The 20848-nt window shown below is 38.4% G+C and overlaps 9 protein-coding genes across 9 annotated transcripts; 3 read left to right on the top strand and 6 right to left on the bottom strand. All coding sequences in view use genetic code 12, as the record gives it.

Moving 5' to 3' along the window:
* Nucleotides 1-47: 47 nt before the first annotated feature.
* On the bottom strand, nt 48-1364 carry MAC1 (Mac1p; the record flags this gene model as incomplete). The annotated part of the gene is made up of 1 exon (XM_036807509.1): nt 48-1364. One exon carries the CDS (start codon nt 1362-1364, stop codon nt 48-50), a length of 1317 nt encoding a protein of 438 aa, XP_036664339.1.
* Nucleotides 1365-1981: 617 nt separating this feature from the next.
* On the top strand, nt 1982-2704 carry CPAR2_301490 (N-terminal protein methyltransferase; the record flags this gene model as incomplete). Its single annotated transcript, XM_036807508.1, has 1 exon — nt 1982-2704. One exon carries the CDS (start codon nt 1982-1984, stop codon nt 2702-2704), a length of 723 nt encoding a protein of 240 aa, XP_036664338.1.
* A 48-nt stretch (nt 2705-2752) lies between these two features.
* Nucleotides 2753-4297, bottom strand: CPAR2_301480 (uncharacterized protein; the record flags this gene model as incomplete). Its single annotated transcript, XM_036807507.1, has 1 exon — nt 2753-4297. One exon carries the CDS (start codon nt 4295-4297, stop codon nt 2753-2755), a length of 1545 nt encoding a protein of 514 aa, XP_036664337.1.
* Nucleotides 4298-5449: 1152 nt separating this feature from the next.
* On the bottom strand, nt 5450-7078 carry CPAR2_301470 (uncharacterized protein; the record flags this gene model as incomplete). The annotated part of the gene is made up of 1 exon (XM_036807506.1): nt 5450-7078. The coding sequence occupies one exon, from the start codon at nt 7076-7078 to the stop codon at nt 5450-5452; it is 1629 nt and encodes a 542-aa protein (XP_036664336.1).
* A 1314-nt stretch (nt 7079-8392) lies between these two features.
* Nucleotides 8393-9940, bottom strand: CPAR2_301460 (guanine deaminase; the record flags this gene model as incomplete). The annotated part of the gene is made up of 1 exon (XM_036807505.1): nt 8393-9940. One exon carries the CDS (start codon nt 9938-9940, stop codon nt 8393-8395), a length of 1548 nt encoding a protein of 515 aa, XP_036664335.1.
* Nucleotides 9941-11111: 1171 nt separating this feature from the next.
* Nucleotides 11112-12002, top strand: CPAR2_301450 (uncharacterized protein; the record flags this gene model as incomplete). Its single annotated transcript, XM_036807504.1, has 1 exon — nt 11112-12002. The coding sequence occupies one exon, from the start codon at nt 11112-11114 to the stop codon at nt 12000-12002; it is 891 nt and encodes a 296-aa protein (XP_036664334.1).
* An 847-nt stretch (nt 12003-12849) lies between these two features.
* On the top strand, nt 12850-13749 carry CPAR2_301440 (uncharacterized protein; the record flags this gene model as incomplete). The annotated part of the gene is made up of 1 exon (XM_036807503.1): nt 12850-13749. One exon carries the CDS (start codon nt 12850-12852, stop codon nt 13747-13749), a length of 900 nt encoding a protein of 299 aa, XP_036664333.1.
* Nucleotides 13750-13923: 174 nt separating this feature from the next.
* On the bottom strand, nt 13924-16605 carry CPAR2_301430 (uncharacterized protein; the record flags this gene model as incomplete). The annotated part of the gene is made up of 1 exon (XM_036807502.1): nt 13924-16605. The coding sequence occupies one exon, from the start codon at nt 16603-16605 to the stop codon at nt 13924-13926; it is 2682 nt and encodes an 893-aa protein (XP_036664332.1).
* A 3151-nt stretch (nt 16606-19756) lies between these two features.
* Nucleotides 19757-20605, bottom strand: MCM1 (transcription factor; the record flags this gene model as incomplete). The annotated part of the gene is made up of 1 exon (XM_036807500.1): nt 19757-20605. The coding sequence occupies one exon, from the start codon at nt 20603-20605 to the stop codon at nt 19757-19759; it is 849 nt and encodes a 282-aa protein (XP_036664331.1).
* Between the last annotated feature and the right edge of the window lie 243 nt (nt 20606-20848).

Genomic DNA, 20848 nt, shown 5'->3' with positions numbered 1-20848 from the left:
TATACTGCTTCAACATTCTAAATCTATATACACTATTTGAAGACACCTCACCATTGGTTACGGTTGGAGCAGCAGCCTTTCAGAGTAGTAGTGGCTTGAGGTTTTGTACTCGTCTCGATGTGGTTGGGAAAAAAATCTTGCTGCAGGGACCAATGGCCATTGGTTTGTGATTGCATCTGTGGGTATTGTAGTTTGTTTATCCCGTACGTGTCGTCACAACAACTTGTAGACGTTGTGGCAGTAGAAGTGGATTCTGGCTTGATTTCAGGAGCTTTGTTGTCCAATAGCATGAGCGTGTTGAAATCAAAGTCCGAAACTAGAGCATTCATCAACTTTTCTTGATCAACAAAGTATTCATCCAACTTGTGACCATCGATTATACCATGTACCTCACAATTGGTGCAATCACACGCGTCTGGCGGGCAGAGACAAGCGCCAGGTGATGGCTGTGTGGCAAAATCAAATTGCGGCTGGTTGAGCATCGGTTGCGGCTGATTCAGTTCAATAGGTAAAGCCTTAGGAATTATATCAGTATTTGGCAACGAATTGAATACGAGGGTGTCGGACTTTGAAAAACTATCTATAGGTACTCCGCTAGACTGAGATGGGAGTAATGGCGGGTTTGTAGTAACTTCGGTGGCATTGCCATGAACCACGCATCCAGCGCACTTACAGTCACTTCCACAACAACATGTACCAGGTATGGAACAAGATGATATTGGAACAACCTCAAATACGGGTGCTCCATTACGGTCGACTCCATTGTCATTTGATTTTTGGTGTGGCGATTCTGAAATAAATTTCACCTGCTTGGGAGGTATAACGACATCCTTATTGAGCCTCTTTTCAATGTACGTCTGTAGTATCTTCGACTTGTTTACATCCTTCTTTTTGTTTCCACAACATCCACACCCTGAACGTTTTGATACTTTTGGAGCACAGCAACCTGATGATATTATAAAGCTTTCGTCATTGATAATTGGTTGTTGTGGTGGTGCCTTTTCAACTGTGCTTTTGGTGGTTTTTGATTCATCATAAGGACCTATGATCTCCCCATTGGTCAAGTCTATCACTTGCTTTGACGAGGCTTTTAGTATGACTATAGGTTGGGATTTACATGATCTTGGAGTCAATGGAGGGGTTGAAGTGGTACCCTTATCTTCTGAGTCCGTGTCATCCGTTGGTGTGGCAATTTCTTCAGCAAATACAGCCACTCTATGGTTGGGATTACCATTGGCATAAACTCCTGGTCTTCCTTTAGATCTAACTTGTAGTAGTGGTCTATCGTGATGTTTGCATGTGGACGACCTATGACCTCGTATACACTCCATACAAGAGTATTTGACATCGTTTATCAATATCATTGCTGAGCTATTCTATTTTGATACTATATCTGACTACCTCTGCTGTTCATGGCTGGGCCTAGTCCTTTTGAAGTCTGTTTGGCATAAGTTTTCGTGAGACGATTTATTCTATGCTACAGAATTTTTTTACGACACTGGTTTAATCTGGTTTTGTGTACGTTTATGAGCAAATTATTTATGTACTAAACAGGCAAGTCAAAAGACTCTCTATTATGCAGAGTTGAATTCATTGGCATAAGGGTTCTGGGTAGAGAGAATGATATGGAATGGCCCAGGAGGACAGCAACGGCATGAACTTAGCAGGGACAGAGAGATGATTGGCTACAATTTCGGTTCTCTGGTATCGACTAAGGTGGATCTCAGACAACCCACTCTCGGCCTTGTTAATCTAAGTAAGCAGAGATGTATCTGTGACCCCCTGTGTCATATTATCAATGAACTTTGTCTGGTAATGAAATATTCCCTCGCTCCGTATTGCGTTTGCAGTCGATTCGTAATTGCGCAGTCCCTTTGATCCTTTTGACAACTTTTGTACGACACAAAATTTTAGAGAATCCGGTTCTATCTCATCTCATCTCATCTCATTTGAATTTTGAATACAGTCAAGCACCAACCACATGCCAGTCAAGCAGTATACCGACGATATAGAAACTGACAGCAATGTCATTCCAGACTCACAGATCAATTATGATGATGCCATTACATACTGGTCCTCAGTGCCACCTTCAGTCGATGGAGTATTAGGAGGGTTTGGGGAACAAACGCCAGTGCCAAAAGTTGATATCGTAGGATCGCTCACATTCTTGCGCAAATTATCATCTCGAATGAATAGTGGTGACCAGCTTAAATACACTATTGATATGGGTGCTGGAATTGGAAGAATAACCCGCGATCTCCTTTGGAAGGTTAGTGATAAAGTTGACTTGCTCGAACCTGTTAGACCGTTTGTGGAACAAATGCCTGTTGAATTGCAACAGGTTGAGCTACTGGGGAAATTAGGACAGATTTACGATATTGGTATGCAAGAATGGGTGCCTGATAAAAAATATTGGTTGATTTGGTGCCAATGGTGTGTTGGTCAATTGCCCGATGATGTATTAGTTGAGTTTTGGAAAACATGCCGTAGTGCATTAATTGACAATGGAACTATTATAGTTAAGGAAAACATTGCACCAATAGAAGACATATTTGATGAAACAGATAGTTCAGTTACCAGAACAGACAAAAAATTTAGAGAATTGTTTATTAAAGCAGGATTGAAATTGATTGCTAGTGATGTACAAAAGGGATTACCAAAAGAATTGTACCCTGTCAGAATGTACTGCTTGAAAGCGCAATAAAAACCGACTAGGGTGGGATTGGTGAATCAACTGAGAGTTTTAAACCCTTCAAGCGACTCTAGTTTTACTTGGCTCAAATGGAAACAACAATGCGAGAAACCCAACAACACCAACAAAAGTACCACATATCCATATAGGTGCTGCACTGGATGTATCTGAATAGTATGCAATCAAGGGTACTATAACCGCGCCTACTCTTGTACATGCAATTGCCAATGCATTCCCGGTACCTCTTGCTGCACTAGGCATAACTTCAGGAGTGTATGCATATAGTGCTGCGTAGTAGATATATATAGTTGCATACGAAATCGATGAAAGTGCAACATTTTGCGGCCTAGTTTTGATTTGCGTGTATCCGTACAAGAACGCCATTGAGGTGACACCTCCAATAAACAAGACACCTCTTCTTCCAATAATGGGGAAGAAATACAACAAAGCACCAGCGATTAAAGGTCCGCCCATCGAAACTGTGTTTGAAATCAAATTGTCTCGGTAAACTCCATGGGTTGTTGATGCCGAGATATTTGCCCCTCTGGTTGCCAAATATTGTGGCAAGAAGCTCGAGTATAAGGGATAGGATATGCCTAGTAAGAACCACGAAAGAAATACCAATACTGTTGATCTTGCCATCTTTTTGTTACTGAACAAGATGGTAATGTGGTGTTTCATCAATCCAAACAATCCTTTCCAATCAATATGTTTTCTAAAATCATCATTGACCTCAATTGATCCCAACAGTTCCAATTTCTCCAAGGTTAAGGAACATTTGCGATTATACTTTGTGGCAATATTATGCAATATTTCCACAGCCTCTGCATCTCTATTATTTGATACAAGGAACTTGGGTGTTTCTTTTAAATTTACCACCGTTAATCTTAAAATCGACATAAACAACACAATTGACCCATTAGTATAGTAGACATATCTCCATCCACGATTGATATGCGATGGACAATAATCTGCCGATTCACACGAGTTGTTGGGCAAGAATGCAAATGCCAAAGCAACGGCAATCACTTGACCAATTCCCCAGAAGAATGCAAAGAAAGTCAACAACCATTGATTCTTGTGTGGCAAGTATTCAAGAAACACGCATGTGTCCAATACTAAATTACCACCAGCAGCAAAACAACTCAAAAACACAAATATACAATAACTGGCCATTGATGACATTGTTCCGGTGATGATTGTAAACAACCCACTCAACAACAATGAGATATTAAATGCCACTTTTCTTCCAATTAAGTCAGCAGAGAACCCCCAAAATAAAGCTCCAAATAATAATCCTGCCGCCAACATTTCGTTACTCACGGGGAACTTGAAACCAAATTGATAATTGATAAATGTACGTACTGAGCTCTCCAAGTATGTCAATTGCGTATCAGTCCAGTATCCCATACCGTTTAAAAAGAACAATTTCAAATGGTATGGTGTGAATCCAATTTCATCAATGGCATCATTAATCAACTTTATCTTTTTCGATAACACTTCATCTTTCAAATGGTAAATTTCATTATCATCATTCAACGTGGCGGACTCAAGTGACAGTCTGGGAGTGATTGGTGCTTGTGGTTGTTTCTCTATATCTGACATGGTTGTGATATCAGCTTGGCAAGAGGTGTACCCTCAAATAAATAAATGGAGGAAAGAAATAGTTTGTGGTAAAAGCGGTAACTGCAAGGGGTACCACACGGATATAGTTTGGATCTGTAGTAGTTAATATGTAAATTAAATTTTGGATTCATTGGGATTTCCCATCTTATTTTTGATAGATAGATGCATATATATACAATTGTCTTACAAATGAACAAACTCTTGTGACAAAGTAAAAACAATAAGCCACCAGGATATGTGAAAAAGGTTATATCTTGATTTCAATATTGAACGAGAGTAGTTGCCGTTTTAAGTAATAATAATTATGTCCCATGAAAATATCTAAAATTAAATTGTTGCAAATAAAGGGCCCACGTTTTTGGCATCCTTGAGCATCTTTTGTCTCATAACCAATGGCACAAGTGCCACAAATGTGGGCAGCCACAGTGGTGGCTTCATGAATTGTAGTAATACAACAACAAATTCTTCTAACTCGCGTGAGTGATTACTGGAATCGAAATGGGACTCTCCCCACGTGCGTCGCGTTTTATCAATTTCACGGCGTCTACACAAAAAAATCTGTTTGCTTTTGTTTTTTTCCGTAAAAGTGGGTAAGATACGCGCGGCGTTTACAAATTTTACAAATCAAAAGCAAAAAAGTGCTTTTGAGGGGAAGGCACAAATTGGAAGAGGGTAGAGGCCCACGCACAAATCTGTCAAAATGCAAAAGAAGAAAGTGTGATTGTTTTTTATTTTATTTTTTCTTTTTCAAAAGCCCCTCTCACATGGATCGTAGTTCCTAACTTCTACAGCTAATCAAAGATAAACTTTATCGGAGGGGCAATTGCTAATGCCTCATATCTACATTATCCGTTTGTCATGTTGAGATGTTTTATTATTTAAAAACTTAAAGTATAAAAAGTACTTCAAACGTACCCAAGAGAAAAATTAACAACTGACCGACAAGCATAATAGTTGTGTCAAGTTGTTGCTTAAACGAAATTGAAATGAACGAATCAACATGTTGAATGATTGACTTCTATTTCTGTCCTTTTTTTTTTAATGCAAATAATTTTTTGATGCAAAAGAATAAAGAATAGAACAAACCAAACGTATGTGTGAGTGTATATGTGGTGTGAGTGTGTCCTCTCTTTAAACAACTCTTTGCTTGGTTGGCTCAAACGGTAAAAACAACGCAATGATACCAATGACACCGACAAAAGCACCACAGATCCAGATAGGCACTGCTGAAGATGTGTCTGAATAATAAGCAATAATGGGAACCATGGCAGTACATATTCTTGTTGCGAAAAGACATAAACAATTACCGGTTGCTCTGGCAGCACTAGGCATAACTTCGGGAGTGTAAGCGTAAATAACACCATAGTAAATGTACAATGCCACATAGACACTAGAAGTGAATCCAACATTTTGCGATCTAGTTCTAACTTGAGTATACCCAAACAAAAGCGCCATAGTGGCAATACCACCAATAAACATTACTTCTCTTCTTCCCAATTTAGGAATGAATTTCAACATGAGACCAGCTACAATTGGTCCACCAACAGAACAAGCATTGGCAATTAAATTATCACGATAAACACCGCTAGTAGTTGATGCTGATATATTAGCACCTCTAGTAGCTAAATATTGAGGCAAAAATGATGAATAAAGTGGATACGAAATGCCAAGGAAAGCCCATGAAATAAATAGTAAAATCGTTGATCTTGTTGCTTTGGAAGTGGCAAATAGTATCTTCATGTGCTTGAACATGAGTTGAAAAATACCTTTGAAATTGAAGTTGTTTCTATAATCAGAATTACTCTTGATTTCGCCACATTCTAACAATTGCTCCAAAGTCAATGAACATGGACGGTTGTATTTGGCAGCAATCAGTTGTAAGACCGCAACGGCTTCGGCATCACGATTATTGGCAACAAGAAACTTGGGTGTCTCCTTCAATCTAATAACAGTCACACGCAATATGGCCATTGCCAAAACAATCGACCCATTAGTATACCAGACATACCTCCAACCTCTATTAATATGGCTTGGACAATAATCAGCTGAATCACAAGTGTTGTTGGGCAAAAAGGCATACCCCAAGGCAGTAGCAATGGTTTGACCAATACCCCAAAACAATGCAAAAAATGTCAATAACCATTGATCTTTATGAGGTAAAAATTCAAGAAACACACAAGTATCTAGAACCAAATTTCCACCGGCGGCAAAAGCTGACAACAAGACAAACAAAGCATAACTAGCCATATTACCCATCATACCCGCCATAATGGCAAAGATGGCACTTAACAAAAGGGATAAATTAAAAGCCAATTTTCTTCCAATTAAATCAGCACCAAATCCCCAAACCAAAGCTCCCAAAATCATACCACCAGCATAAGTTTCAGCAGTGACTGGGAACTTGTACCCAAATTGATAATTGATAAACTGACGAACAGTACTTTCCAAGAAATTCAACTGGTTATCAGTCCAATATCCCATACCGTTCAAAAAAAACAACTTCAAGTGGTATGGTGTGAATCCAATCTCATCAATGGCATCGTTAATCAACTTCATTTTGGCGTGCAAAATCTCATCATTGGCTTCTAAATCAACCATATCAAACTCCAGTGAAGTAGAGTCTTCAAAATATTTTTCATCTTCATCTACGGCAACGCGTCCCATCTCCTCATCTTTGGACCGGTTGGGAGATACGGCACCGGCACCAGCAGTAGTCAAGGCCTGCTGTTCTTGAGCTTTAGTTTCTTCTTTATCTAACATGTTTGGGGACACAAAGGAAGATAGAAAAAAAAAATTTTAGTGTGAAAAAAAAAAAAAAAGTTGAAAAAGTTGACTATGTGAAAATGTGGAGTTGTTGGATGAGTGTAATGATTGTATGGTGGTGAGTATGAGTTCGATAGTAGTAGTTGTAGTAGATAATTTCAATCAGGATACATGTAAAAATTTACAAAGTGTATATATTCTCCAGTACAGTGTAATGAGAATGAGATAAATTTAAATTATGGTTTTATGGGAAACTATTTAAAGTAAAAATTGTAGAGAGACAGAGAAAGACACAATAAATTTTTCTTCTTTTTTTTATTTATTTTAAACCAAGCAAATTTGGTAGCGTTTATAGTACCAAAAAGAAAAACAAGCTTCATTTGGTCCTTTGTGTAACTTTCCATATTAGATATACTTTTCTATTAGTCTAAGGAAAAAGACAAGAATGAAGATCCTATAGTGTAACACTGAAAAGAAAACATCAGTTGTTCTTTGTTCCTATTAAATCGAGTGTAGTTCACTTTTCCTTTTTTTTTTTTTCAGTTTTCGTAAATTAAATTTCCGGAGATGCTTTGTGGGAGAGAACAACAAACGTTTGAATGAAAAATAAAGAAGAAAATCGATTTAGCCGAGGAGCGATAGATGGAAAACAATTGGACCTTTGTGCGATGAGATGGGTCCTATTCACTTGCGTAGTAAACACAACTTACCTAGCTTTGAATTGATACTTGGTTATGATAGCCAGATGGGAATGCATAGCGTACAAGCCACTAAGACTGTAAGGTCAGTCGTGGGTTAACCTTTGAGGAGAGATTTGCGAAAGCATGCATGCGCCCCGGGTCGTGCCTTGCAACTTTAGTCCTAAAGTGTTGTTCTTTTCTTGTAAAGTGCTATAACAAACTCTGCTTGTAATGCATGTGTATGTAGTGTGATTATCGAAAGATGTGTACAAAACATGCAGTTGATACCAAAGCTCCTTAGTCTATGCATTTTCATTGAGCCCTTACAACACTTTATTTACGTCATAACCAAAAAATCATTTCAGATGCAATCTTATGCAGTAAAAATCTTTTCCTTAGTCTCTGATTATCCAAACAGGTTTGATTTCAGCTATGTTTAGTATCTACCCCATAGAACACAGCTAAAGCCATTTTTGGCAAAGTAGATGCACTAAAAACTTGTTTTGTGGGGGGACAAATGAATAATCGTAGTACAAAGAGGACTCAACACCAAAAAATTTACATTTTGGAACCATCGTCTAACTTTGCAATTTGTATTACAAACTCTATGACTCTCTACTTTAACCATGTCCTACTTCATCCCATTCATCTTTACATCACCTGCTTCTCGCTTATCAACAACCTGTCTCCCATTGCACCATACACCAACGCAATTACGATCATCACCACTAAAGACCCACTTGCCCAACAAGTCAATCATTTTGTCGTACTTGGCATCAGCGGTATCAATATTACTAGGCACTTGCCATGGAAACACATCAGTTGAAACTACTCTGCTACTAGTCAAATCAATCAATTGACAATCAAACTTCTTACCCTTTTCGAATGATCCAATTTGATCTTGCAAACCAACTGCTTTTGCACCACCCATGGTTGACATATATAACCCTTCAGTCAAGGATAACTTGCAATCAGTGGCTTCGCTTTCCACTCCTGGCTTCATAGATAAGTGATGACTGACTAAAATTGCATGTTTGATAATGTGCAATATACTTGAATCAAACCCTCCACTTACATCAGTGCCCAAAGATACGTTAATATTGTAGTCGTACAAGTACTTGCGCACTGGAGCTTCACCACTGGATATAAACGTATTTGAAGTAGGACAATGTGATACCGAACATTTTTTGTCAGCAATAAGTTGGCACTCTTGTGGTGATAAATGAATACAATGAGCCAAAATAGTTGATTGATTTAACAAGTTGTATTTATTGTACACTTGACTATAGCTCTCGCAATCAGGAAACAATTTCGCTACAAGTTCAATCTCCAGTTTGTTTTCACTAATGTGCGTTTGTATGGGCAACTTCTTCTCCTTGCTTAGATTCCCCAAGTAGGTCAACATTTCCCTAGAACAGACTGGGGCAAATCTGGGGGTTATTATTGGCTTCACTAAGGATTCATGCACAGGATTAACCTCTTCTAAATGGTCAACAATCTTAGTCATTGAATTTACACAGTCGTCCAAACTTTCTTGATACTTTGGATAAGGATCATTACAATCCATGCACACTTTCCCCACAAATCCTCTTTGACCTAACACCAACAACAATTCAGCAAAATAGTTTGTAGTTTCCGGGTCAATCGTGGTGAAATATGATGCACATGTAGTTCCATTCATCAATGTACGTTGAATGACCCTGGTGTACACTTGCTTGGCAAATTCCAACTTCTTCAGGGCGTCATTGCCACCATTATCAGCAGTATCGTTGCAAAATCGATTTTCGAGGGGGAATGTATACTTGTTTAACCAATCTAGCAAAGGTGTATCCAACCCAATGCCAATATTGGGAAATTGCGATGCATGAATGTGAGTATCTATGAAACCAGGAAAGAAAAACTTTGTATAATCTTGAGATAAATCGATAAACTTGATCTCTTTGGAACTTGATGATGAACGCAACTGGAAAAACTCAATAGGTGACTCTCCCTCATGATCCAGTGGGTTATACTCTTTATATATGTAATCAATGACACCATCCGAACTGACCCCCACAAGAGTGTTAAAACTGATGTCCAAGTTATTTAAAGTTGGTGTATGAATAAATGTTCCATAGTATAAGGTATACGGTATTGGTGCAACAGCTTTAATAGAAAAGTCTTTGGTGATTGAGGGCATGGTCTGTGTCATTGATGCAGAGTCGGTGAAGTAGGAGGAATTGTTGCCGCAATTGTTGTGATTTATATAAGTTGGGGCAATCTTATCGTAGTCATTGTTTGTTCTTTTTTTTTTTTTATCGTGTGAAGATGTTTACGCTTCCATCGGAGGTTCCGAAACACAAACACATACACACATTGTGGAACCGAACGCTACTCAATGCCGTACGAGTCTATCGTGAGTGATTAATGCAGCGGGTGATGAGCCTAAACTGTCGGTGTGGCTGTGATGTGTTGGGTCTGTTTGAAGAAACGCTTAATGTTAGAATTGTCAAGATAATACTACTTCGGCCATTCATGATGAAAGGAACAAATGTCGAGTTGAGCTGTATTCCAAATGCCTAATTTAATATGTTAACTTGGTTGTTTCTTGAGGTTTGGGTGATGATCACATTTAAAGGTGAATCTCATTTCTTTGGTGTGAACATTACACTCAACATATTTTTTTCTCAATGGATCACAATGTACTTGTCAAAGTTAGTCAAGACCGACTCCAATAGAGTGCCCTTCTTTGCAATTTTCTCTCTTTTGTGTACTACGCAATTGAAAATACTGCTGCAATAAGTAGTAAGCATATCACACACCTCACTTCAATGTATCATTGTTCGACATTTATTTCATTGCATGACTGCATTATTCATGCTCACACTACTCTGCCTCGTACAGTTGCGTTTGTATGATCGTCATTATTGACTAGAGCTTGGCAAAAAGCGCAAAAATGTTTTGCGTTTGTTTAGTTACCGGGCACTCCATACATTGACGATACAACTTTACTTGATCTTTGAATATAGAACACAATTGATCATGTTACTCATCGGAACTTTCTGTGTGGGATGTTAGTTAGCTACATATTATAATCTTACTAATCATTACTAAGTGAATAGGTCATGTGGTAGCTCTATCCATGAAATGAAGTGTGGAGATATGTAGGGAAGAATATTTATCCAATAGGGGGCAAGCCACACAAGTCTACATATGAAGCCCGCGCCACACCTTATTGAGGAATGATGTTCCTAATAATACAGAAGTATAAATAGATCCCCTAACTCCCATCAACTTCCATCATTAAAGTCACACAATCTACTTACTTCGATTAATCTTCATTACACAAATAACCCTTATTAATATACATAATGTCTAAAGTCTCAATAGCTATCATTGGTCTCAACGGATTCATTGGAAAGCATGTTCTCAACGCTATCAACTCTGGTGTGTTTGACTCCAAGATCCAATTCCCCGTCAAAGCAATCACAAGAAAGGAAGGATCTCAATCAACAGACAAGATCAAATACATCGTATCTCCAGAGACTTCACCCGATGATGCTAATTTGATTGATTCACTTAAAGGGGTTGATGCAATTGTCGAATTGACGGGTCCTAATCCAGAATTATTTTCCAAGATTGAAAAGATTGTTGAAAAAGTGAAACCCAAATTGTTCATTCCATCACAATTTGGTGTCGACATAGCTCAGGTCAACTCCTATGCACCTGGATTTTTAGCTTTGAAAACTCAACACTCTCAAGCTGTTCGTAAATTGGGAATCAAGGTTGTTGATATAATAACCGCCTTTTTTGCCGTTCCTGGATCATTTCTTTACGAACAAGCAGGTGGAGTTGGTATTACAGAAAAAGGGGTAAACTTGATTGGTGACATTGATCAGAAATTCCATGTTTCCAAATTAGAAGATGTAGGTAACGTGGTTTTAGCAGTCGCTACTCATCAACCATACTCAGACTTGCCTGATACTATCCATGTTGCTAGTGAAGTGATCACCGTCAAGGATGTTATTGACAGGTATGAAAAATCCAAAGGTATCAAGTTGGATATTATTTCCAAGAAGTCTGCTGAAGAGGGTAAGAAAGAATTTGTTGATAAATTAAACGCTGGATTCAATCCAAAAGATTTCTTGTTCTACTTGCAGGTGATTGTTGCCCAAGGATTAGATAAGGGGACGTATTTCAGCAAATTGGATAATGAGTTGGTTAACCCAAACGAGTCATTATGGAATTGGGGTAAGTTTTAGAGACTGAGTTTGTGTAGAACTTCTTCTTTAGTGCGTCAATTATTACACTTCAAACAGTACATCTATTACTTTCCACGTCATGCAGGACCACATCGATCTTTGCCGTTTTCAGGTTCCTAAAGCAGCAGGTTTTGTGAAGCGCGCAATAGTTCTAACAACCGTCTTTGAATACAATGCCTACTAGTTCCAAGTACCAATTAAGTAACAGTTAAGCAATACTCTTATTTTGATTCGGGCAATCTCACACTGGTTGTCAACCCCTTTTAAGCATTATCAAGCAAACTCACACTTTTGGTAATACTACAAAAAGCAATCACAACCACATTTGTTTTGCTGTTTCTGTAGTTAATTAAAGTTTTATTGCAATAATTGAAGCCGATTAATCCTACATTAAAGTTTGTAAACTCTAACCTACACCATATAATCAGAAAGTCTTACTAAGAACCCTCCTTCAAATATTTGTCAGCTAAACACAATGACATATTGCGTTCAACAAACCTGTCAATAAGGGGATTTCTCAAAGTAATTACAAATATAGTCTTAGTAAGCATTAGTAAAAGTAGTAAGCAAGTTGGTAGCTCTGCTGATAAATCCGTATTTGTCACACAAAAGTGACAGCAGTTGCTCACAGAAGACAATAGAACAAATTAATGGTTTGTGGCACATGACCTTGGGCTGAGTTACTTTTTGTTTGATTACACACCATGTAGGATTCATAAATCCCAACTCTCAGGCTCATAACCATCACTAGCCAAAATCATATAAATATCACAACCAATACCTTCTTTTAGTTGCTACAACTCAAGCTTTAGAAATAACTTTTACACCCACTATACCACTCAGCACAATGTCCACATCTAAAGCATCAATTGCAATCCTTGGTCTCAATGGTAAACTAGGAAAACACGTCATCAATGCCATCAACTCGGGTATATTTGACTCCAAAATTCAATTCCCTGTCAAAGCAATCACTAGAAAAGAGGGCCACACCTCCACCGACAAGATTGAATACATTGTATCACCAGAAACATCAGTCGAAGACACCCATTTAATTGATTCACTCAAGGGTATTGATGTCTTTATTGATTTAACTGGTGCATCACCTGAAGCTTCAGAAAAAGTCAAGCAAATCGTCACCAAGATCAAACCTCAATTGTTTATCCCATCTCAATTTGGATCAGATGTTGAACAAGTTCAGAAATATGCACCCGGATTCTTGGCCAAAAAGACCCAATTATCGCAATCAATTCGTCAATTGGGAATTAAAGTGGTTGATATTTACACCTCATTTTTTGCAATCCCTGGATCTGTGCTTTATGATATGGTTACTCCAGTGGGGATTTTTGAAGATGGAATTCATTTGATTGGTGATATTGATCAAAAATTCAGTATATCGAAATTAGAAGATATTGGCAGAGTAGTCTTGTCAGTTGCCACTCATAAACCATACAAGGATTTACCTGATACCATTCATGTTGCTAGCGATACCGTTACCGTTAAGGATGTGATTGACCAGTACGAAAAATCAAAGGGAACCAAGTTGAATATTGTGTCCAAGAAGTCTGCTGAAGAAGGTAAAAAAGAATTTCTAGACAAATACAATGCTGGTTTTGATTTCAATGATTTTGTATTTTATTTACAAACAATCATTGCTCAAGGTGTGGATAAAGGTGTATACTTCGGCAAACTCGACAATGAATTGGTAAATCCAAATGAATCATTGTGGAAATGGAGCAAGTATCCATAGGACACTTAGTTGTATAGAGAATTCTGTAGGAGACCCTTTTTGAGAATCAATAACATATTACTTTGTCCTTTATCTGTATAATAAATTTGTATATACCTTTATATAATCTGTCCTTCGAATTCATAATGAAAACTCTAAAAAATGTTTTGTAATTAAACTCAGTCACCACCTTCTTCAATGGTTTATAGAATCAACTAAACTCTTTAACACCAATTTTTCATCCGATGATTGTTGCATCATCGATACATCGTCGTCTGCACCATCTTCACCATTAGCACCTTGGTTCCGCCTTTTGAACTGATCTTGCACTTGCTTTTGAGCTTCTTGCTGAACTTGGAGAATGTGTTGTTGCTGAGTAGTCAATAGCTGACCTAGCGTATGTGGCTGCTGCTGTTGTTGTTGTGGCGGTGGTGGAAAAGGTTGCTGAAGTGACCAATGCTGCTGCTGCTGCTGTTGCTGCTGTTGCTGTTGCTGTTGCTGTCCCAGTTGTGGGTACTGTTGCTGTGACCAACGCTGATTGTACATCTGTTGCAGTTGTTCAGAATCAGATATTTGACGAGGTATTGCTTCAAATTGGTAGTCATTGTATCCCATTTGTGGTTGATGCAGTGCTCTGCGTTGAAGTTGTGCTGATGAAACCCAAGGTTGGTTACTATTGTACTGCGTCCGACCCTGCATCTGAGGAGCTCGATTTTGGAAAGTGCTACCCTGTTGAAAACTTTGTCTTCTTCCGAGTCCTTGTTGTTGTTGCTGCTGCTTCTGCTGCTGCTGTAACGTGACTGATGATGCTGTTGGTATAATCGGTTGCGACATAATTTGCTGTTCAGCCATTTGCGGACGTTGCAGAAACTGCAATGGATGCTGAGCTTGTTGCAACGGCTTCAGGCTCGGTGAAGTTTGACCCAACCCAACATTGTTATTGGTGGAACTTCCTCCTCCAGGCAATGTTGCTCCAATTCCAGTACTCAATGGACTCAAGCTTGTTCTTGAAGCTTTAAAAGGCACACCGGTCACAGCACACATCCAAATTCTTGTCTTGTAAATTCGGAACAATTCACGCACCAAGTCTCTGAAATCAATCCTCTTTGATGTCGAATAGTAGAAAATCAATTTTTTTCGATCAAATTGATACTCTGCATCAATCAACTTCATTTGCAACAAATCTTGAGTTGTTGGCGATATGGGCGCACCACTCAATAAACAGCCGCTAGTAGCACTTGAAATCTTTGCAAGACATAATCGACATGCTTTCTCTTCATCTTGCTTCTTGTTCAAAATTTGAAAAACTTCGTTTGGTTGAGCTAGTGCCAATATTGATTTAGGAAATTGTAAAGTTGGTGGTGCAACTGAACTTGACAGGCTATGATGATGTTGTTGCTGCGATGCTAGGAAATGTGACCCAGGAGAATGTTGCGAATTAGTTAAGCTCCTCACTGATACATCATCCAACAAATTGTTCTCGACGTGTTCATTCAACGCTGCTTGCTGTTCTTGGAACTGCAACAACTTCAACAATCGAGCCTCATCAATCGACACATTCAACTTGAAAACCTTGCCCAAATCACGTCCACGATCAGCTTCAACAATAACTAAATCCCCAACTTTTATTTCAAATGAATTCTGACCCAAAGAAGCAGTTGCAGATGTAGGTGTCGTAGTTGTAGCTCCAGCTGTCATTGTAGGACTCGATATTGTAGTTGAACAAACCCCATTCGAAGAAGGGAGATAAAACACATCAATTCTCCCCGCCTTGAAACCAACCAAAACCAATTGGTAATTGCGCAATGATGACTCAATAGGAAACTTGGGCAACTGATATGCATCATTCAAAAACTTTTCTTCGTCAAAAAACCGATCATTCAACAACTTCATTGTCACTTTCACACGTTCATGGGGATCGGATTCAAAATAGTCATCAACCAATTGCATTGTAGCTGCATCATTTTTGGATGGTTGTTGTTGTTGTTGTCGTTTGGTCAATGTTGGTGAAACAACTTCATTATCTAATGTACGACCAAGAAGCCCTTCTGTATATGAATGACGTCTTATGGACTCAAAGCTCATTGGCGGTGATGAATTTGTTGCATCATCACCCATAAATGTCGTACCGGCTGCAGCAACTTCTTCGAGTGATGTAGGAGCAAATCCACTGATTGATGAAGACCTATTCTCAGCGGTTACAGCCGCGGCCGTATAATTCTCCGCATTTGAAGTACTCAATGGTGTGCTACGCATTGACATAGGAGGCTGTTTATGTGAAAAATATTGCGTAGTGAAGTTCAGTTGTTGTTGTGGTGGTGGTGCTTGCTGCTGTTGATCATGTCCATTCAACCTTGTTGGTGACCATATACTGCTAGACGACACGGGCGTTGGTCCGCTCGATGCTGATGGATTCGGCAGTGTCCAGATACTGGAATCAATAGATAACCCCCGATATTGTGGATGCAAAGGTACAACGTCTCCTCCTGCAGCACCTGTGCTTGTTGTTCCCTTTGAATCAGATATGCCCGACATCGGTGTGTTCCAAAAAGTATTTGCCCCATTTGATGCAAATCGATTAACTGAAGATCCTGAGTGGGGTGGTATTGATGACAATGCATTGTTCAATGGTTGAAATGAAGGTGATGACAATTGGTCTATATTGGGTATATTAAATTGGGAATCTAAACTAGGCATTTGATGGAATAATCGCTGTGAATCCTCAGTCTTTGCATGACTAGATTCAGTATTCAAATTCTGATCCAGTCTTTGATGATGAAGGTGATGGTGTTGTGGTTGGTATTTATAGTCATTTGATTGTTTGCTATTTTCCTGAGTCGGCCGTAATGTCGCCGCTACTCCATAATTATGCGCCATCGTAAATTGTTTCTGTAGGGGGGAAAAAATAAATCTCTAGACAATGAAACGTCCTTGTAAATATCAAAAAAAGAAAACGGAAAATGAGGGGGGTAGTTAAAAAGGAAAGCAAGTAAAATAGGTCTCCTCAGCTCTTGAGTAGCTAGTAAATGTGATCTCAGTATGAAAGTTTGTTTCTTTTTATGTAATCACTCGATATCAAAAAAAAAAGCACAACTGGTTTTGTAAGGATATCTCAAACAAAAACTAACAAAACTTTGATTCAAAAATTAATGGGGAAACTCCACACAAACAAAGTACTTTGTTTCCTTTTCTCACTCCTTTTGGTTCCTTAAATCTAAATCTGTTTGATACTGTATATATGTCCTTTCCCTCCTTTTGTGTGTAGAACCCCGGGTTTTGGCTTGTATTGACGAATGATCTCGGAGTATAATACAACGTAAACGTTTGAGTTCTGCTTTTGTTTCTCTCCTCTGAAACAATAGGAGTAGTCTCTTTAAGTGAAAAAAAGGATCTGGTGATTGATTTTGTGTTGAATGCGTCTCGGCTTAAATCACTAACTTTCAGAAATAAAATGGAATGATCCTAAAATGCGACCAATTAAAAGCACCTAGTTGTAGAACTCAATGTAGTCTATGAATGCGTTGATGAAATGTAGAAGTTGTAGCTCTCTATTTGCGACTTCTTTTCTCAAATTGAAGGGAAGATGCTTGGTTGATATCAAAGCAAATGCGTTTTTTTTTTTTTGTGAATACGGCACCGTTTGTCGTCAGTTAGAGTCACTCTCGTTGATGAATTTCGTCTTACCTCTGAAAGGGGAGTGTGAAGTAGAAATAATGACACGTCTATGAATAAATATGAATCAGAAAATGAGACCAGAATCACTGATGATCAAATGAGTGAAAAAACTTGAAGCCAAAAGGATATATGTAAAGGCGGTCTCGATGAATATTTTAAGCTCTCGGTGTTGTTTAAATTTGACTCTATCCTCTATACCACTCTTCAAATTCAATCTCTGTGATGGGGTAGACCCTCTAAAGAATAAATTGTCAATGGATTATAACAGTGAAGGTTTTTATACCTCTTTATCCTTGTATTGAACTTGGTTTTTCTTTGACCTAGCAGTGACCTTTGATTTTAAGGTTTTTTCTAAACTTGAAGTTTCTTCTTGAGAAGTAGTCAAATTAAATCTCTCTAATGATAATAATAATTGTAATAATAATTGTTATTAAAGTAGTATACTTGATATGCCTCTTGAGTGAAACCGCGTGTAAAAATCAGATCACAAGAAAAAAATAAAAACCTCACGCAATAATTTTATATCCAAAAACAAACTTATTATTTTGTCTGATTTTAGTCTAGTGGTCTCTTCCTTTTAGTGTGGTTTTACAGTTTCCGATACTCGTATGAGATGTATCACCTGTATGTATATATGTAAGCTGCACTCTGAAGGAAAGACCAAAAGCCACACCTCTGGATGTTAAAAATCTTGGTAAAGCTTTTTATTATGCACAGTTCTTAGCCGAAAAAAAAAAAATAATATGACTTGTCCTTAAGCCGGTTTTATCCAATAATGTACAGTTTCAGACTTAAAAGGGTGCTTCACTCTTTTCTTCTATGATTTTTCAAAGTGTAAGACGGTTTATAGATTGTGTTGGTTGAAGAAACAAGTTTGAATTGTAGTTGTAGTTGTGTATGCAATAATGACCTGATAACTAATTTGAAAAACCACTAAAGATTGAACTTATAACACTGTACTAAATCGCATCCAGAGAAACTCTGGACCCGTATATATATATATATATATATATATATATACAAAGTTATCTTTCGAAAGGGATATAGCAAATTAAGCACACCCCTTCTGAATAGGGTGACGGATACAGCATTGATATGTGTTTTTATGTGTGGGCAATTTTCCACAAGAGTTGCATATCTTTACAGGGAAAAGGAGTAAAAGATTAGACATGAATAGTACCTTTTCAGCAGAAGGAAAATATAACAACGGCGTTTTTTTTGTCACAGAGAGGGGTATGTAGTCTAAACTCTGTTCATGGTATCAATAGTGCAATCTCCCAATCATTAGACGTAGCGCAACACATAAAAACCGATAAAGTGAGTTATATTACACCATGAGGAATAATGATTTCGAGCTCAAGGTCCATGTGCTCACTATAAAAATAAAATCTATCAAAAGGAAAACATTGTTTCTTGATAATAATACATCAAAGATGGAAAAGAAACTGTACAGTATAGCTTCAAATGCCCGCATTTCTTTCTCTAGCTTCAAAGCCAAGCTATGCATCCATCTTCAAAAGGGGGTTGTCGAGACAAAGCAATAAAAGCAAACCAAAAGCAACCGAAAGCAAGTCCAAGCTTGGTCAATGTAGAAGAAATGAGTTTCCTTCCTTTACTTTGCTTCTGCACTCTGAAGTGAGAAGTTACAAATGACTAGTCACTGTATGTGAATGCCTCTCTCTTCTTGAGTTGCTTTTTTTTACGCTTTTCTAACTTGCTGCCATTGCCATCCCCTCTGTTGTAAACCAAACTCCGCCACAATAGAGTGACTTTTCAACTCATCAGATGAAATGTACAGTGATTTTATACGCTATTTTAATAGTCACGTGTATTACTACTTTTTTTCTCTTCTTTGTTCGCACCAAATGTTCATTTCGAGTAATTGCAACTACTTGATTAGGAATTGGCCTGAGCCACTCAACCAACCCGATCTAGAAATGAGGTGAAAAGAGTTCACAAAAATTGGGTGAAGGCTCAGTTTGTTGGTTTGTCTCAATTGGGTAACTTGGGTGCAAAAAAAAAAAAAAGAAAAGTAAAAGAGCACAGAGTAGCAGCAACCACTAAGTGTAAGGAAGGCCATTACAAAAAGATTGGGGAGAAAAGGTATTCAAAACATGTTGTGTTGAGGACTTATGTCAATCACAATCACTTCATTTTCTTTTTTTGAAAAAGTTCATTTATATTAGTTTGAAGCAAAAGACTATACAACTTAAAAGGCTTATAACGTAAACAAAGGTGCAAGTAGGAAGAGAGTCTTGGAATTGAAAATATTCAAAGCAACAACAGTTGGATTCAATTGAAGTCAAGTGTGGAAGTGTTTCACTATAACACTGAAAAACGTCTCTTTTCCTTCCTATTGATATTGTTGTTGATTAGGTATGTTACTATTCTGCATGTTTGAAAAATATGCATAGTCTCCATACGGTAAGTTGCCAGGTTGACCTCCTCCAGGTTGACCGGGTTGGCCTTGAGGTCCAGGTCCAGCACCACCAACACTACCAGGATTGCCTCCATACTGAGGAATACCATGAGGACCACCAGGTCCAGCAGCACCACCGGGTATTGGTTGTTGATGATGATGTGGTTGCTGCTGGTGGTGGTGATGTTGAGCAGCTGCTGCGGCAGCTGCTGCATGTTGTTGTTGCAATTGTGCATGTTGCTGTTGAGCTTGTTGAGCTTGTTGAGCTTGGTGCAGTTGTTGTTGGGAAACGGGAGCTGGAGCAGCAGCGGATGGAGCTGATGCAACAGGAGGAGCGGGACTTTGGTCAGGAGATTCACCTTGTTCACCATCACTCTGATCTTGATCACCACCAAGCCCTTCTTCTGGTGCATTCAAGCACGCTTGAATCAAATTCTTACCTTCTGGTTTTGTCACCAATGGTTGTAACTTTGGTGTGGTGAACGTATACACTAATCCAGTTTCAGAAACAACCAATAAAAGAACTTGGGTCCCAGTCAATACACTCAATTCATACGCCTTTTTCATAATCCCAGCTTTTCTTTTACTAAAAGTGATGTGACGTCTGCTCTTGTCCTGAATGAACTTGATTTCAATCTTTCTTCTCTCCTTCTGGGTCTTACCTGATGAAGGAACATCATCATCGTCGTCGTCATCGGGTGGGTTGGCTTGAGTAGTGTTGTGGATTGGATTTCCGTTGGCGCCGGTTTCGTACTCGGCATTTTCTTCAATCTTGGTAGACATCTAGACAGTTGGTTAGAATTTAGTTCTCTCACTCACTTGGTAAAAAGTAATAAACCATAGAAGACAGTTTTTTGCATAGCATTTCCTAATTGGTACACAATGAATCAAAAAGGAAAAAAAAAAAGGAACCCAAAACAAGACAGAGCCCAATAACAAATAGAATGTTTAATCTGGGCTTGCGTGGGCTCAACTGAATTCCCCATGTATCACAATACATTCATTCTGCAAAGTGGGAATATACAT

This window comes from Candida parapsilosis, contig 005806 (assembly GCF_000182765.1).
Source record: "Candida parapsilosis strain CDC317 annotated contig 005806".
Lineage (NCBI taxonomy): Eukaryota > Fungi > Ascomycota > Pichiomycetes > Serinales > Debaryomycetaceae > Lodderomyces > Lodderomyces parapsilosis.
The sequence above is the reverse complement of the archived record's forward strand: the minus strand, read 5'-3'. Positions and strand labels throughout refer to the sequence as shown.